The 19526-nt window shown below is 39.0% G+C and overlaps 1 protein-coding gene across 4 annotated transcripts in view; it reads right to left on the minus strand.

The window, feature by feature from the left end:
• LOC123307882 overlaps nt 1-19526 on the minus strand; it is a 98606-nt gene that overhangs the window by 51042 nt on the left and 28038 nt on the right. The window contains exons 6-7 of one of the 4 annotated variants that reach the window (XM_044890359.1): nt 6302-6456; nt 921-1127 (exon numbers count right to left, since the gene is read on the minus strand). In XM_044890359.1, coding sequence (XP_044746294.1) covers nt 921-1127; nt 6302-6456 — 362 coding nt within the window. Of the gene's footprint in view, nt 1-920; nt 1128-6301; nt 6457-19526 lie in introns of those variants that run through there. The other 3 variants (XM_044890375.1, XM_044890366.1, XM_044890384.1) reach the window with 3 other exon arrangements.

Consider the following 19526-nt stretch of genomic DNA (forward strand, 5'->3'; position numbering starts at 1 on the left):
ACGTCGAAATCTTCAGCGGCATGTAAGAAAAACAACGTGAAATACAGTTTTTTACATTTACTCTGCCTGTCGGAATGAACGTACGGAATATTCGGGAATTAAAATATTTTCAAAGACGGAAATTTAAAACGAAAGAAATGCACTAAAATGAACTCCAATTTTCCTCAGAAAACTGGACTTCATTACAGTGTGTTCGTCTGTCTTGCAGATTTTCCCCCTGCTGCACAAAAAAAAAACTCAAAATGAAGACGCTGAAACCTACCAACTGCTTTCCAAATACCTTCTTCAGAAGAAGATAGAAATCAATTAATAGTTTCTCAACCAATAACTCAACATCAAGATGCTGAAAAACATGTCAATTGAGTTCTGATTGGACTTATTTATTTTTGAAAATAAAATTGAATATTTTCCTTCAACCCCTTAGCCCAACCCCATCCAACTTATCTTTAGAAACTGAATTGACAAAAAATATATCAATATATAATTTTAGAAAATCAAGGATTATGGAGTCGGAGATTTTATTTTCAGTTATTGATTGAAAAAATAGATATTATGTAATTTTATTCCAATACATTCCCCTGTATATCCTGGGTCTGGCCGACGCACATCTTCAGGGCACGAGCCGTCACTGTTTGAAAAGTGTCACTTTATATTTTATAAATTAAAAAAAAAATAATTTTTAAAATTAGTTGGGAAAAGTGTCATTTTTCGTGATAAGCGTATTTCTCGGCAACGAGCGAAGATAGTTGCGCAAAAGAGAGTCTATACAAGCGTCCCTCACAGATTCCTTTCAAATCGTATAGTGACGGAAATATTTATTTTCAATAAAAAAAGATAGTTTAACTGTCTGAAAATTGTACGTACTGGGGCATTTTGAATAATGAAGATTTCTGAACAGAACATATAACTGCATATCCTACCTTCAAAATGTGTCCAAACTGTTGTACAATGTATCTCAACCACCCCAATATCGTAGGATAAATGTTCCTGTTTGCCTGGACTTTAGCGTAATCGCAAAGAAAAATCATTAAATCCCTAAGTAATTGTACAAGCTCGACACAACCGAGTTTTTCTGAGATTTCAGAACATATGGATATCCATTCATCTTGTACAGAAGTAGGTAGAACCTGAAAACAAGAACGTTGAAATTTGAATATCGGCAGGTAATTGCGTTACCACACCATCGGACTGGGTGAATATTATTCATTCATAGGCGGCTACATACGGCATGGCAAACCTTGGCAAACGTCCGCTCATTCCAAAGTTTGCGCATCGTGTGTATTCAAAACATAACAATTTCTATCTGGCTTGTGGTGGGCATCCCTAATTAAGGAAGTTCGTAATTTTTGGTGTTTTGTGAAGTACGTCGTGTCTTCTTGCATGGTTAATACTGCAGTACACAGAACACAAATAATAGTAGATTTAATAATGGGCCTGTCCAGATGCAGCGATAAACGCGCGTTTCGCAACGCGCGTGTCGAGATACTAGAGCACAGTAAATCCCGTCCACATGCATACGCGGGTGCAATAAAATCGCAAGCGCGGGGATACTAGGGCCCCATTGGTAGCGTCCAGTACACATGCGTTGGTTGCTGCGTGAGGACGGATTAAGTGAAATTTCGAAGTGGAACTCGATAACATCGATATCGAACTTTTCATCGATGAAATGGAAAGGAGAATTCTGTGGAATATGGAATCACCCGAATATTCCAATCGTATTCGGAAAAAAATGTTGGGAAGAAATTGTTGATATATTTTCTGAAGGAGGTGATTCAGAAGAGAAGAAAGAGCTTTGGATAAGTAAACCAATTTTATTAGTACGCGAAGTAGGATTATACGGAATAAAAAAGTACTGCGTTACATGAAATAATAACGGGTCATCCAAATGCGACGCCTGGATGTAAGCACTATATAATTTTTACACGTGTCATCTTTTCATATGACATAAGCCATTTTGATTTAGTAGAAGGTAGTACAGTTTTAACCATGGACAGGTACACATTGCAACAACGCGTTTGCATTATTCAAACTTATTATGAAAATGGGCGTTCTTTGAAAAATACCCATCGCAAAATTCGTGACTTTTTTGATGTAAATAATCGGCCAAATCAATCTTCAATTCAAAGATTAGTGAAAAAATTCGAAGAAACTGGTTGTGTGACTGATAAACCAAAAAGTGGAAGACCAAAAACTGTACGCACAAATGAAAATGTTGCTGCTGTTAGTGAAAGTGTTGAAAATGAACCGACAACATCAATTTCGCGTCGTTCGCAAGAATTGGGCATATATTATGGCTCCTTATGGAGGATTTGAATTTACACGCTTATAAAATTCAATTAACCCAGGAATTGAAAGAAAGAGACCATTTACAACGTCGTAATTTCGCTAGTTGGATTATTGAACAACGAACGACAGATCCATTGTTTTCAAGCAAAAATTTGTTTAGTGATGAAGCCCATTTCACAATGGATGGATGGATGGATTTCTTTTTGTGAGGTTTTTTGAAAAGTCGAGTGTATGCTAACAAGCCACAAACAATTAATGATCTAAAGAACAACATTCAAGTTGCAATTCGTGCAATAACACCAGCAACCTGTCGCAAAGTCATTGAAAATTTCGATATTCGGATTGATTCCTGCAAACGCAGTCGTGGTGGACATTTTAATGATATTCTATTCCACTTATAATTGTAATGGATCATACTTTTAATAAAAAAAAAACAGCTTGAAAAAATTGCAAATAGTTTCTGTTAAAAAGAAACATGTAGGCGCGTTTTTTGGATGACCCTTTACATAAATTATTAAATCATTCGATTTTGCCAGGGCAGTTGACTCGTTTACAAAATATTCAGCAAATCGGTCTCTTGTATAACGGTAACTTGCACACAACGTTTCAAAACGTCAATGAGTTCTAAAAAGTGCCACTTCATAAGTCAGAATTGGAAAAAGAGAATTCTGTTGTGGGATATGGAATACCTACTAAAAATACATGTTGAGAAGAAATTGTTGAAATATTTTGTGAAGGAAGTAATTCAAAAGAGAAAAAACCATCTACACTGGAAACCGAAGATTCAATAATAGGGAATACTGGACTGGAAACTCGCCTTTTGACTTGTAGACAAACGCTACATGTGGACGCAACATGAAATAATACGCGCGTAGTCAATCGCGTCGTTTCTCGGCGCATCTGGACAAGCTCAATGTCTCGTGTTGTCAATTATTATTGTATTGTAATTTGTATGAAAAGTAACCCATTCTTTGGGATCAACAAATCGCCAATCATAAAAATCAGACTCCATTTCTTCGCACGCTTGTTCAACGTCCGCCTTCTTACTTGATTCGAAAAGACTTGCCTATTAACATGTAATGTGTATGGTCGTCGGTGCACGAATATTGAGAATATACCAACGTTTCCACAAACGTTCGTTCAAACGCTGGCCAAGGCTTGCCATGCCGTCTGTAGCCGCCTATAGAATAACTATAAGGCCAGGCAAATATAACGCAGGTTAGTGAGGTGACGCAGAGTGAGTTTTTGTAAAACATAGAAAAGAACAACCCCACGTCAGTCATAGAATCTCAACAATAGAGAGCCGGGTAGACTTTAGACTTCAAATATCAGTGGAGAAGCGTATCAGTTAAGACTAGTCTTCTAAGTCTCAGATTTTCAACGGGTTTTAAGTGTTAAAAAGAGTGACTGCCTGTACTTTCAGTGGCAATAAATAGCTACAAAATAACTATACAATTCTTTATTACGCTCAAACTTAATTATGCACAGTAATTCACAAAAAAATACTATACAAAGAGCGGATATAACCTCGCAAAACCAATCGGTGAGTAGGCGATTAAGAAATACGATACAAATAAGCTGAAGTTAATTCGAAGTTGAAAACCTTAAAAGTAACTCCACCTCTCCGCGAAGATCGGTAAGAGCTGATGGTAGTCAAATTGCAGTGCGCCCTCTCTCTCTGTCTCTTTTGGTCTATCCAATTTTATTTAGAATACTGTCCAAAACTTTCTCACGCTCGATCTCCAATTGAATTCCTCTTCACCTTGCAGGGCCTCGTGAGGAATCTACCCTCCTCACTCGGAAAATTCTCCCCTCTAGGGAAACTTATCACCCCATTCGACATTGGCACAGGGTTACTTAATTGGTCCAAGGGGAGATAGAAACCAACAGTGAGAATTAAGAATAGAAAAAGTTATAAGAACGTTTTCGAACCAGAAAAATTACTGTGGAAGTAAAAGAATTATAAAATAAATGAATTTCAGAAACATCAGATATACGGTCCTTCCTAATAACATAGGTTGATCGGTGGAAAACTACGAAATTCTCCTATGACAATATCAAGATTTTCCCTGAAGATATTTCGGTTTTCAGAGCTAGTTACAAGTATTGCGGTGAAGGAATTGCCTTTCAAGATGGAGTGAAAATTCACTTCATCATAGTAGTTGGCACTTGGTTCAGACACCTTGGAGACCATGGGTCTGCTCTACAACCAATGCCACAAAATTACTTGAAGAATTTGAGCGATCCGGCGAAAATCTCAAGTTATTGTGAACCACAAATCAAAACGGAAGAGAAAAAAAAAGAGAACAGGAAGGGATGGGATAAAGGAAGGGTTGAAAGGGATATGACATGATTTTATACTCGTCCTAAATCAATTCTGTATCTGAAATGAATGTCTTTTCAATATTCTCTTTAACGCACTCGGGCTAGCACCAACATCCAACAGTCTCAGCTCCAACAACTACAATGGTCAAAATTTTTTCAAGTTTCATTACATCTCTAACTATTACTCTTTTTTCTTAAAATTTGAAGTACTAACAATAAAAATCCAGCGTACGACCTTTTTGAAAAGGTAACCGAATTGCCTTCAAAATAATGGTGTCACTCAACCTCCTTCCTATTTAAGATTTTAGAGGTTGCTGTCATTACGCTCACAGGGTGTATACAAATTGATATAAAATGTCCCCTTAGGAACCAAAGTTTACCTCTTATCGCATTTTTTCTTATTATGCATAGGAGCCTAGATATTCAGTGCAAAACCTTTTAAAATTTACACATTGTATATAATTTTACGTAAGATGACCAGTTTGAGAGATTACCATTTTCGAGAATTTATTCGAAAATGAAAAAATGAGTCCATACAGCACTGATTTAGAATCTTTTCCTTCTCGTCGTCTGATATTCGGATCTCAAAACCCTAGTGCAATTTTTGAAGCCACAAGTTTCTTATTCTCTTGGGTCTCGGTTTCCGTAGATTTTTCCTGTGGAAGACCATACCCATGTTCATTGCGCATCATGTGACTTAGGACTAAGACATTCTAATTTGCTTTTTTTTACTGTCAGCAATTTGACAGCTGCTCTGTTATCCTTTGGAAATCTATAAATGACCGTAATTCTCCGAACTGGTCAAATTAAAAACACCACCCCAATTTACTTTCTTCGTTGGCTCTAGTTATACTACTATTATTAATAATAAATCCAAAACAAAGTTAGAAGAACTAAGCGAAATATATTAAATTGATTGCGCCGAATACCCTGCTTTCTACATCGGTATGACCACACGTAATGTAAAAAAAAGATTCAGAGAACACTGCAGGAATCAACCGAGATCAGCATTGGGTTGCCATCTAGAAGATCACAAACACAATACCAGTTTTGACCACCTAAGAATACTATACAGGGGAAATAATTACCACAAACTAACATTACTTAAACAATTGGAGATATTAAAAAAATACACGATTTGACATCTGACAACTTGGACATTTGACAGCTCATTCTCAATTTCTAGTACGTCAAAAAAAAGCAGACACATATTTCACGTTGTTCGAATTTTTAAAATTTATATAGAATACCACACCGATTAAAAATTTTTTTGATCATCAAACCAAAAATCAAAATAACGAAATATTCAGAATATACCGCTAAGAACGGTAGGTAAAATATATACGATTGCATGCTCTTACTTAACCCTTACCTACATAATTGCAACAAAAAATAGAACGAGTATATGTTTTTTTAGCTGGCCTGATGATGGTTTGAAAACCGAAATTGATTTCCCTAGAATTAAATATTTAAAAAACAAATAGTGTGTTTATTTTCGCTACCACACTATTAATAGAGCAACATCCTATGTAAGCATTCATCACCAAATTATACTACCCAATTGAACAAAACCTTGATCCAAACTCAGCCAAATCATTCCAAGTATTACAGGGTAGTTTTTTCAATCCATAAATATTAAATTCTACCTACTAGGGGAAATGGCGAGGGACGTGCAATTTTCTTTACATACCCTCATCAGCTGAATGATTAAAGCTGTATGATCAGGGGCGAGATTTCCTATTAAATAACGTGAAAGTGCTCCAGTCTCCGTAGGACTGCACAAATATAGTTTGTAGTATTTAAGTCTATATTTTTCCTCTAAATTACCTGCGAAAAATGAAGCACCTGAAATTTAAAAAAGACAATTAGTAATGAAAAAAATTTCCCAAAATTTGAATTTTAAAATGAAAGAGATTGAATCCAATGACATAATAATAATAATAATAATTTATTCATCCTTTAGGACATGTACATACATGTATAGGACAAGTCAAATTAGAAAAGTGAACAATAGTGCAGTTAATCAGTGATACAATCATCATAGTATTCTTTGACAGTGTAATAGCATCTACTTAATAACAAGCTTTTAACTTTCTTCTTGAATTTATCATAATTGAGAGATCTTATTCCTAATGGTAGATGATTGAAAAGTTTGATACATTTATAAGTAGAGGACATCTCTAACTTTGCGGTTTTGTGCTGGGGGATATATAATTTTCACTCACTTCTGGTATTGTAATCATGAAAGCTGGATAATTGAATGGTATTTTTTTCGTTCTCCTTCACATACAAAAGGGATTTCAGGATAAAAATACAACACAAAGTAAGAATGCCATTTCCAACAAACAAAGGTCTGCATGACATACGCGGGGATATGCGCTTCTGTAGAATGAAAACCCTACCACTATCTGATGAGCTACCCCAAAGCAGAATGTTGTATGACAAATGACTATACACGAGGCTGTGATAGATATCCTTGAGAGAATTCGAGGAAATCATATTTTTCACTCTACTTATTGCATAATACGAACTTTTTAGTTTCCGACATACCGAATCAACATGGACAGACCATTTCAAATTTCTGTCAAGGTGGACTCCAAGAAACTTGGCATTCTCTCCAGAGGAAATGTCACAATCATGAGCGCGAAGGATCAGTCTCCGGTTATTATGGCTTAACGTGAAATAAATTATCTCAGTTTTTCCGATGTTGATCATCAAGTTGTTGTGATGGCACCAATTCACAAAATTACTCAAAAGAAGTTCACATAATATTTGTAGATCCTCAAAAGACATAGCTGAAACTACCACAGCAGCATCGTCAGCAAATAGGTTCCACAAAAAGTTCTTGATAAGAGTAATTCCCTGGAGGTCCAACGATCTGATGAACATTCTTTGAAGATTTTCAGGAAGGTCATTAATGAAGAGGAGAAACAGGACAAGCCCAAGTACAGAACCTTGAGGCACACCCAAGTTAACCCCATGATCTGAAGAGAACGAATTTCCAACCTTCAGACGCATGCATCTACCCTCAAGGTAGCTACCAAGCCATTTCAAAAACACACCTCGAAAACCTAAGGTGTAGCATTTGTCCAGATTAAATTGGAATGATAGACTATCGAAAGCCCTTGAAACACAAAGGTCGAAGAAAAGTCCTGCTACATGAAAACCACTATCAAGACTCTCATATACGTAATTGACGAAATGGACGGATGCAGAGTGTGTCGCATTCGACCTGGTCATTACCAGGTCGAAATCCATGTTGAGCCGAGGCGAGCAAATTGAACCTATCCAGGTATCTGATCATTCTGTCTAAAACAACTCTTTCAAAAACTTTAGAAAACGTACTCAAAATGGAAATCGGTCTGTAGTTTACAATATTGGATGTGTCCTTGTTTTTAGGAATTGGAATGACAATAGACCTTTTTGAGGATAGCTGGAAACAGTCCAGCACTGACGGATGCATTAATGCAATAAGCGAAGTGGGGACAAATTATGGAGCTGATCAATTTTAAAACCCGTGCAGAGATCAAATCTAACCCGGTGCTTTTTTTGTTCTTCAAAGACTTAATTATATCAGCAATTTCAAAGTCTAAAACAGGATAAAAAAAGAAAGTGTGGTTGTGCAAACCCGAGGTAGTGCATGAAGTAGAGAGAGAGTCACTATAATATTTTTCGAGTGAAGAAGCAGTTATAGTTGAGAAGTATTCAGCAAAAATCTCCACCAACTCGTTATTATCAACGTGCAGGACACCGTCCACATCCAGCTCAATGAAATTGTATTTAGAGACTCTGCCAGTTGAAGTGTTCACCAAAGACCAAACTGTTCTATTCTTGTTATCAGATGTACTGATCAGCTGACTATAAAATTTTCGCTTCGAAACCCTCAACATCAAAATATAAGATGACTTGGCTTGTTTGTACATGTTGAAAGTATCACCGCTTTTGAAATGTGAGTGCAACCAATGAAGATGCATTAGTTGTTGTTTAGCAAGTACAATTTTCTTTGTGAGCCAACCCTTGCTTCGATCTCGACTATTACAGGAGGTAACCGGAGTCATCATGGGACAGCAAGATTCAAAGATGTTCTGTATTGCGGAAATAAATGCTTCAAAACACTTATCGATTTCTACATTTTCACATACATCGTGAAAATTATAATTTGACAAATGAAAAACAAAATTGTTCACTATTGATACACTAATGATACCTAACCTCACACCATTCGCCACAATAATAACTCCACATACCTCAAACTGCATTTCAACGGAGAACGCCGAGATGCTCAATTTTCTTCTTTCAACGGTATCCCTCACATATATCATCGATCCCCCATGAGCTCGATAGGGTCGACAAAAATAATCCGCCAAAACGTAGCCAGAAATAGCCATTGTCTTTATATTATCAGAATTGCACCAATGTTCAACGACGCTTACAACATCGGGATCTTTTTCAGTGAGTAGTAATTCAACAATATCTAATTTATTTGTTAAGGACTGGACATTTAACTGTAAAACAGTAAATTTCTTGGTGTTAGTTGTGTTTTGTCCACTGCGATTTTCCTTTCTGTTGATTGGTTGAGTCGATGTCAGTTTTCCTGTCCGAGTATTTTTGTTGAAAAGAGTTAAACCTGAATTCCCGGATTATAATTCCCACAGGCCAAATTTCAGGATCACATATTTTTCCTAGAAATTCCTCTCCAAATACGCCTACACTAAAAGCTGAGTTTGAACCTTGAGTTTGTAGCTTTTTCACTTCAATTCCATCGACTCCTGTAACGTCTTTCAAAAAGTTCAAAATGCTGTCCTCCGTTATGTCGGTTCCCGATATTCTTCCCACATAAATCCATTTCTTCTTACGTGCTCCTGTTATGATGTTATCATGCGATTTCTTCGTGCCTGTACATATGATCCTATTATTGAATCTTCTTTCTCGATCCACTGTCTTCCATTCGTTATCATTCTTTATCGTCGATTGTGCTCCATTATTATCACTACTAGTCCGAAGTTCCACGTTGTGATCGTTACGTCCGCCATCTCTGGTCGATTCCTTAAACTTGTTTTCAACATTCGTCTGATTATTCTTGTGATATGGATATGATGTCGATACAGATTTCGTCAACATATTACCAACGTGCGTATCAGGTTTCGCAATGTTACTCCAGGAAATTTCATTTGGTAAGTTTTTTGACATCTGTGGTTCAATCAATTCGATTTTCTCTCTGTCTTATGCCATCACTGAATTCTTGTGGTTGACAGCAATGTCAACGTCTTTTCTTTGTTCATCATTGTTGTTAGATCTGATTTTTTCTAATAATAGTTCGTTATTAGCAATCAATATTTTATTGCTATTTCTTGTTTCCAGCAGGAGCTCTTCTAGGTATTTTACCTTCATTTTGAGATATTTAATCTCTGATTCCTTGGTACTGAACATTTTCTCTACCGTGATTTCTGTTTCTTGTTGGTCAGTATGTACACAAGAAACTGTTTTTTTACTTGCCGCTTGTATCATGCATGCAGGATGGAAAATTAACTGGCACTCAACACACTTGACACTCTCAACCACTTTTCTATTACAGTGGGAGCATTCTTTGTTACCCTTTGCACTTGATTTAAGCTTTTTATCAGAGCGATCTGAGAATTCACCTTCACTTTCGGCCATCTTGTCGGCATAGGTCAGGCATGTAATGTTCTCTACTCTTCGAAGGAAAACTCTTATCATAGAAATACCAAACGAAAAGAAGCCCGACTCCCGTACTAAATTTATTGACACTGTTTGTAATCTATGATTTCTAGGCACTACAACAGCGCTGCTCCAAAATCGCACCGACGGAAATCGGAACTACTGCTCTGCGGCATCGGTCGTAGGTGGCTGGCCAAAACCTATTCATTCGATTTGAAATTTCGAACCCCAGTAGACTTTACGTCGTCTTACTTGTAATTCACAAATTAAACTATTTCATTCATTTGCAACAAAACTAAAGATACTACATTAGGTACAGATAAATCGATGACAAATTTGTTGATTGAAAAATGAATCGTGATTTTTTTTCAACTATTGAATTGTAGGTACAGAAACAATTAAAATGAAATGAAATTACCCACCGTGGAACTAAAAAGGTATACCACCTAATAAAACGAGTGCATTGCAGGGGGTGTTGTAAAAGTATTCAAGTACAAATTATTGGAAAATAAAATAAGAGCAGTTTAGGAAGGAGCGGAATTCTTATTAAACCTTAAACCATATCTCTAAGGAGTTGTTCTGCAGAAAATGTTATTGGTCAGGAATATAATGACATAACTATTACAGTAAACCAGAAATGAATTATAGGTATTCTTGTAATTGTTCCTGTTGACTTGATATTCGAAGTCTTCTCTTCGTTAAACCCTCTGTTTCTTCTGGTAAACCATTTTCGAGAAAAATTTGTTGAAGGGATGTTGAGTTTTCAAATACTGAAGAACTTATACTTTCTTCAGCCATCGGTGAGCAGACAAATTCCAAGCTTCATGATTACACAAACATAATTATCAAAAAACCAATCACTTACCACTAAAGCAAGAAACGGAACTAGAAGAACGTATATGATTCCCACTAGTCAAACAAATTATTGAAAAAATAAGAACATTTCTTGGAAAAACTTCGCCAAAATAAATCTGTCATCAGAACAGTATTTCATAGATTGAAAATCTATGTAGGATTTCTATCAAAGATATTATATTTGATTTCTAAAGTAACACGACTCGACTCTAGCGCCCCAAAGTAATCGCATCGGCTGAAGGGCGAACTAAAGCGGTTGCATTTCTGCCTATATAAGTTGGAAGGGTTTGACTCTTATGTATTTTTTGTCAAACTTTATTCCGTCCGTCACAATCGACGCTAAATTAATATATTATCATCTCCATGGAAAATAGAACAATCACCATAATCTACGTGCATTAGTGCTCTGTGATAATAGCTCAATAATATTCTTTGTCTGACATGGGTAGGTCCACTACAAACCATTTTTTACATTTAAATTAAAAAAAAACAAATGAACTGAATAAACAAAGCAGAAAATGATTATGACAAATCATAATCTTTCTGCCAAACTGGTTTCTGCTTATTGCGAACTGGACGTGACGAAACTGCTGCAGGTGGTGAACCTTCTCCACTTTTGATCGCTCAGGTAATGTATCCTCTCTCAACTTCTCAGTTGGACGATGATCATACCATTCCACTTGATTTTCATGACGTTGAATTGAACGCGCAGGTGTATTAACCGAGACCAATGGACCATCTACTGATGTAACTGTTCCTGTATCCCCTTCAAACTTGGAATCAGTTTTAAGATGACTAAAAGGTCTTTTTACCAAAACTTCGTCTCCAACTTCAAATGCTTTGTCAGGAACTGAGTCATATTTGAGTCTTTCTGATGACAACGCCTTTTGGTATGCATCACGTTCTCGAACACCTGGAACTTCGATCCGTTCTCTCATCGTTGGAATTTTGTCTCGAAGTTTGCGATTGAACATGAGTTCTGCCGGACTAATACCAGTTACAGAATGAGGAGTTGAATGATACATCAGGAGATAATTGTTTAACTCCCGCTTGTAGTTTTCATCTTTCAGCATAGCAATTTTGATAATCTTGTTAATACTGCGATTTTGCCTTTCTACCTCTCCATTGGCTTGAGCCCAATAAGGTGGAGTGGTGTAATGAATGATACCTAACTCTTTACAGAAATTTGAAAACTCTTCAGAATTGAAAGGAGGACCATTGTCGGATGTTATTGAATAACAATAGCCAAACCTCGCAAAAACTTCTTGCAGGAATGCCGTCGTAGCTTCAGCTGTGGTCTTCTTCATGACCTTGCACTCGATAAATTTGCTGAAGTAATCTACTACAACACATAAGTGTTTGTTTGATGGCAATGATTTAAAATCAATGGCTAAGTCCTGCCAAGGTCCATCAGGGAGAGTACGACGAGACATCTCTTGCAAAGTGATTGACTTACCAACCTTCCGACACTCGTCGCAGGTGCGAACAAATGTATCTGCTTCCCTATCAATCCCAGGCCACCACACCTTGCTTCTGAGGCGTTCCTTCATCTTTATAATACCTGAATGACCTTCATGTGCATTCTCTAATATCTGTCTCCGTAGTAATGCTGGAATGACAATGCGAGAACCCCGTAGAAGAATGTTGTTGACAATGCATAATTCTTCGACTAATTCAGAATATGGCTTCTCAGTGACTCGTCGATTTGAACGAAGGCTTTCACAAACAGACTTTAAAATTTCAACTGCTCCTAATGCAGTACGAATCTCTTTCAAGGTAATAGCTCTTGGAACTAAACTGTGTACAACCATTACTAAATTCTTCCCGTACATATCATTTTCTGTTACGATATTTGTAGGTGGAACTAAGCGTGACAATGGATCCGCAATATTGTTCTTGCCTGGTACATGTATAATTCTGTATTTGTAACCTTGAATTCGCAAAAGCCACCGTTCTAGTCTTGCACACGGTTTTGACCTCGAACCAAAAATGGTTTGTAACGGTTTATGATCCGTTACCAGGTCGAATTCACGACCAACTAAATACATTTTTAACCTTTCCACTGCAAATACCAGAGCTAAAGCTTCTTTCTCCGTTTGGGAATACCGTCGTTCAATTGGAGAAAGAGAACGGCTGACATAACATATCACACGAAATTGATCATTCTTTCTTTGTAGCAGCACTGCGCCAAGACCTACTGGACTTGCATCCGCCATAACAATTGTTGGCAATTCAGGATAGAACAAACTCAGATAAGTATCTTCAGAAAGCAAAGATTGTACGTGAATGAATGTTTGATCCGCTTCTGCTGTCCACTTGAACGGATTATGACGAGCTACTTTCTGAAGTACATCAAATACTGTGGAGAAGTGAGGAATAAGGAATGAAACTTCGCAGTTCTTCTGCTGTTCGTGGTGCACGGAACTCCTTAATTGCACGTACCTTGTCAAGCATTGGACGAATAGAATTATTGCTGATGATGTGTCCAAGGAAAGTTACTTCATTTCTTCGAAACTGGCATTTTCCAGGGTTGATTACGAAACCAACATCTGATAAGCGTTGAAGGACTGCTTTAAGATTAGCATCGTGTTCTTCCAGTGTGCGTCCAAAAATGAGAAGATCGTCTAAGTAATTGAAGACACCTTTCAGCCCTGATAAGATATTCTCTAATATGCGTTGAAACATCTCGGGAGCACATTTTAATCCAAACATTAGTCGCTTATAACGAAACAGCCCCAAATGTGTACCAAAAGTTGTAATTTCTCTTGATTCAGGTGCTAACTCGATCTGATGATACGCTTGCTTAAGATCAACCTTACTGAAGACAGTAGCATCCTTCAACAACGGTGCAATATCATCGATCACTGGAATTGGATGTTTTTCATGTAGTACAGCTTCATTTGCACGACGCATGTCAACGCAAAGACGAATTTCATTTGGTCCTTTTGGAACCAGAACAATGGGAGAAACCCAAGGAGATGCACCTTCGACGCGCTCAATGATATCCAATCGAAGCAACTCATTAATTTGCTCTTCTATACGGGTGCGTAATGCGAAAGGTATCCTTCGAAAGGGCTGGATGACTGGAGGAACGGATTTGTCGATTGGAATCTGGAGCTGAAACTCCTTCAATTTGGATAAGGGCTCTTCTATTGGTGTCGAAACTACTCGAACGTAAAGGTCCTTGGTTGCATTCAGACCAACTCGAAGAACTCCGAGGGCCTTAGCATCGACACGGCCAAGAAGTGTTTGGATATGTTCTTTGACAACGATTACTTCTGCTGTCTGGATCTTTTCACCAATCTGCAGTTCTATATGGACCGTTTGAAGCACTGTATATTTCACTCGACCAGAAGCATCGAAGAAATTGACATCTGGGTTTGGGACGTAACTCAAGAATCGAACACCCTTACGATACAACATGTTCCATGTTTTTTTTGACATCATTGTCCACTTTGTTCCAGAGTCAATGAAGGTTTCAGTAGGAACTCCACCGAAGTGACAATTCGTCATTTGGCTCAATAAGATTTCGTACGCAAAAAACGTTGTCATCACAAACTACTTTGACGGAGGATGAAGATGGCTGTGACTCCTTTGCTTTCGACTCATTAAGCTGGGAACGAGACTTGCAAACTTTTGCGAAGTGACCTTTCTTCTTGCACTTGTTGCAGATTACACTTCGAGCAGGGCATTGAGGATCCCGTGACCTATGTCCTTCATTTCCACAACAAAAACAAGTAAACCTTGTGGATGAACCGAAAGACTGCGAATTATCAGACTCCTTTTTACCCCTCTTTTGGGAATTTGTATGAGGAGTGCGGCAAACTGAGGAAGAATTTAGAGATGGAGAGACAGAATGTCCTGTTATAGCATTGGACTGCTGAGTAACACTTTCCAAGGTTCTGGCTAGCTTTTCGACTTGATCTAGCGTCATATCCTCCTTTTCTAGTAAACGGTTACGAAGTTCCATAGAAAGGCAACCTTCAATAATCTGCATGTGAATGGCTTCATCGAGAGCCGAGGAATCTCGGAACGAACAATTCTTTGCTTGCTTACGAACCCGTGTTAGGAAGGTAGTAATGGACTCGCTATTTTCTTGACGAATATGGTTCAATATATGGCGTTCATACCATTTGGTACTCTTTGGCTTAATCTTGGCTTCAAGACATTCCATTGTGTAAGAATATGCATCATAGTTTTCTGGATATTCAGTCACCGTTGGCAACGAAAAAAATAAATACTGAATTTCTGGACCACCTAGCAACAGTAATTTTGCTTGTTTTACTTTGGCATCATCAATTTTCTCGGCCGTGAAGTAGAACTCCAGAGTTTGCCTTCAACGATCCCAGTCATTTACAGAAGTTGCATTTTTGGTCCTTCGAGCCGGATGGTTGAGTTGGAATAATCATTCATTCATATCACATCCATCTCAAAAGGTCATGTCTCAAAAGCCGGGAAGATCTTCTCCATCTCCAAAAGAGGATGACAGTCAACTCCAGGTCCCACCTACTCGATCATCCAGATCTTCCACATCTTCGCAGCTTGATGTGGAACCTCAAACACGCTCGGCTGGTCTTCCTACCAACCTCAGATTAAAAGTCGCTACTCAAATGAGTAGGCTCCAACTCATGAAGGACGTCTTCTCCAATTTGTCCAACGTCTCAACATGGACTGTGCAACACCTGTCCCACACTCAAGAACAACTGCAAGACCTTCACAAGAACTTTTCAAAGACGCACTCGTATTTTGAGTCAGCGTGGCCTGAGTCTTGTCTCGACCACGAATATTTCGCATCCTCAATCTTCTTCGAGGAATACTCTCTATTCCAATCAGCCATCTCAAAATTAATTCAGCTCAATATGTCACTCAATCCTGTGGATTCACAGCCATCCACTTCTGCTCAAGCCCCTCAGCCTTGTCAAACTCGTCCACGATTGCCTGACATCTCAATTCCCACCTTCTCAGGCGATTTCTCAAAATGGCCTGCATTCCGAGACCTTTTTCAATCCCTCGTAATCAATAGCACCTCAATTTCTGACATTGAAAGGTTACATTACCTTCGGACATGTCTCTCTCATGAACCTCTCGACACCATCTCTAGTCTCCCCTTAACGGAAGTCTCGTTCCCCATAGCTTGAAAGGAGCTTATGGACAAGAAGCTTATGGACAATATGAAAATAAAAGGCTGCTCCTTTCTTTTCAATACGCAAAACTGCTCTCCTTCTCATTGGCGAATCAGAAAAATTCTACTGCCTCATCTCTTCGTCAATTTATTGACAGCATCGTCAATCCTCTTCAAAGTCTGAAAGCTCTAGGTGAAGATCTAGAGCAGAACAACAATCTCTTGGTGTTCCATATCATCAACCGTATGGATCACGCCTCTCGAACTCATTGGAAACTCTCATCTCCTCTAATACCGAATTTCCCTCCTTCGCTCAGTTGATGGAGTTCCTCCAATCTCGCTCCAGAGCTCTAGAATGGACTGAGTCCAACCAGAGACAGTCATCTCAAGAATGCTCTCGCTCTCGCACAACAGCGCACACAATTTCTCAAAAGGTTACTACTCAAACTAAACCTTCTCCCTCACTCACCTCAAGTAAATCGGCCTCCTCAAACACACCAATCTCAAATAAAGTCACTTCTATGCCCAGCTACACCTGTGATGATTGTGGACATGACCACTTCATCGCAGATTGCCCTCGCTTCTCCAAACGCTCACCTCAAGAAAAAGCTGATGTAGTATTACATCGCATCCTCTTCTCCAACTGCCTCGGTAGACATCATCGCCACTCTTGCAGAACGACAAAGATCTGCAAAATCTGTGGAAGTCGTCATCATACCCTTCTGCATGATGCTCCCCTCAGCAGTAAACCACACTTCAAAGTTTCACCGGTACCCCCTCGAGTGCTTCCACAATCAGCTCTCACATCTCACAAATCTGCTCAAAGGGAGGTGAATTCTAGCAACTCAGCTCTCAAGCCGTCAAAATAGTTCGAAGAAGCGTTGAATTATTTTTCTTCAGCTACCACGACTCAACACCCCCTCGCCACTGCCATCGTCCATCTCATCACCTCAACAGGCTCACACACGGCTCGACTACTCATCGACACTGGATCCGAGCTGACCTTCATCTCTCAAGATCTAGCCAGAAAACTCATATCCCTAGAAGGAAGTCGCATGTTGTAATTGTGGGAATCCATGGAAAGACTTCTAAGACACAAGGATCTCTTGCCCTCACTCTCAAGTCGACGTATGACTATCAAAGCATAAATATTGATGCTCACATTCTTTCATCATCTTTCTCTAATTTGCCTTCCTTCTATACATGTTTTCAGCAATCTCTACATCTCCAACATCTCAAGTTAGCTGATCCAGAATACCACATCTCAAGAGCCATCGACATCATTTCGGGTGCTGATGTATATGGCTCAGTTGTTCTTCCTCAAATGAAAAAAGGCCCTCCATCATCTCCAATCGCACAACTCTCAATCTTCGGCTGGCTAATTCTAGGCCCTGTGTTTCAAGAACAGGAACGCCTTACAATCCAATCTCCAATGTTTCATACTGTTCAAGATGAAGACCTTCATCATCTCCTCACTAAGTTTTGGGAACAGGAAGAAATTCAACCAACGTCTACCTCACATCTCACCTCTGACGAGCAAGAATGTGAAAACCACTTAGTCTCCACTCACTCTAGGCTCGCCTCAGGGAAATACATGGTAAGATTACCATTGAAATCATCTATCGACGTCTTAGGTTCTTCCAGACAACGAGCCTTCCGATGTCTGCAAGCCTTGATTCGGAAATTCGACAAGGATCCTGACTACTCTCTGCTCTACCATCAATTTCTCGATGAATATGAACTCCTCCAGCACATGCAACCAGTCTCGTCAGAAAAGGTCAATTCAAGATATTTTCTTCCCCATCATGGTGTTCTCAAAACAGACAGCTCTACAACGAAACTGCGAGTAGTCTTCAACGGCTTCAGCCCCACCTCGACTGGTATTTCTCTCAACGATATTATGCACACCGGAGCGAAACTGCAACTCGACGTGATAGATGTTCTTATGTGGGTGCGTAAATTTAAATTTGTCTTCTCTACAAATATCACAAAGATGTACAGACAGATTCTTGTTCATCCTGATGATTGGGATCTTCAAAGCATCCTTTGGCTCGACTCAAATAACAACGTAAAGACATACCATCTCAAAACAGTCACATACGGAACTAGATCAGCTCCATTTTTGGCAATCAGAGTTCTTCTCCAACTTCTCAAAGATGAGGGTCACAACTTTCCACTAGCCATTCCTCCATTAACAAAAGGTCGTTATGTTGATGATATTTGTGGTGGAGCAGATACTGAACATCAACTTCTCGAAATTGCCAAACAACTCCTGAACCTTTGCATGGCGGCCGGCCTTCCGCTACCAAAATGGCAGTCAAACGTCTCAAGTCTATCTCACGTCGTTCAAGAGGAAGAATCAACACCCGTTCCAATCTCATTCGATGAAGATTCTCACTCAACTAAAGTGTTAGGTCTAATCTGGTACCCTCAAGAAGACTATTTCACTTTCAAAGTCAGCTCCAATCTATCTGGGTCTTTGATCACCAAGCGATCAGTTCTATCTCATATTGCTAAAATATTTGATCCACTCGGTTCAGTCTCCCCTGTTACGATTAGGGCTAAAATGTTGTTGCAGGAATTATGGCTCCAAAAGTTATCATGGGACGAACCTCTTCCTCAACTACTCCAACAGAAATGGTACGACATCAGTGAAGATCTCTCCAAGCTGGCCAGCATCACAATTCCAAGATGGATTAACACTCAAGAGGGTTCTTTCATCCAACTCCACGGCTTCTCTGATGCATCTCAACTCGCCATTTCAGCCGTCCTCTACCTTCTAGTTCGAACTCCGTCCAAGGAATGCAAAGTTGCAATGCTTTGCTCCAAAACCAAAGTATCGCCTTTAAAACCACTCACAATCCCGAGACTCGAATTATCAGCTGCTCTTTTCCTCTCTCGACTCGTTAATTATGCGCATAATGTTTTAGATCTCAATATTCGCTCAACCACTCTATGGACGGACTCCTCAATCACTCTAGCTTGGATCAACACTCACCCTTCACGTTGGAAGGACTTTGTACGGAACAGAGTTGCAACAATCCAAGATCTAACTCCAAGGGCCCATTGGAGGTATATTTCCGGCAAAGACAATCCTGCCGACTGTGCATCACGAGGGTTAACTTCTTCTCAACTTCGCAACCACTCGCTATGGTGGACGGGACCATCATGGCTTTCCAAGTCAGAAGATTCATGGCCAAATCGTCAGCCGGCACCGACAACCGACCATGAATCAGAAGCAAGACCAGCCATCTCCATA

The sequence above is a fragment of the Coccinella septempunctata genome, chromosome 1 (genome assembly GCF_907165205.1).
Source record: "Coccinella septempunctata chromosome 1, icCocSept1.1, whole genome shotgun sequence".
Lineage (NCBI taxonomy): Eukaryota > Metazoa > Arthropoda > Insecta > Coleoptera > Coccinellidae > Coccinella > Coccinella septempunctata.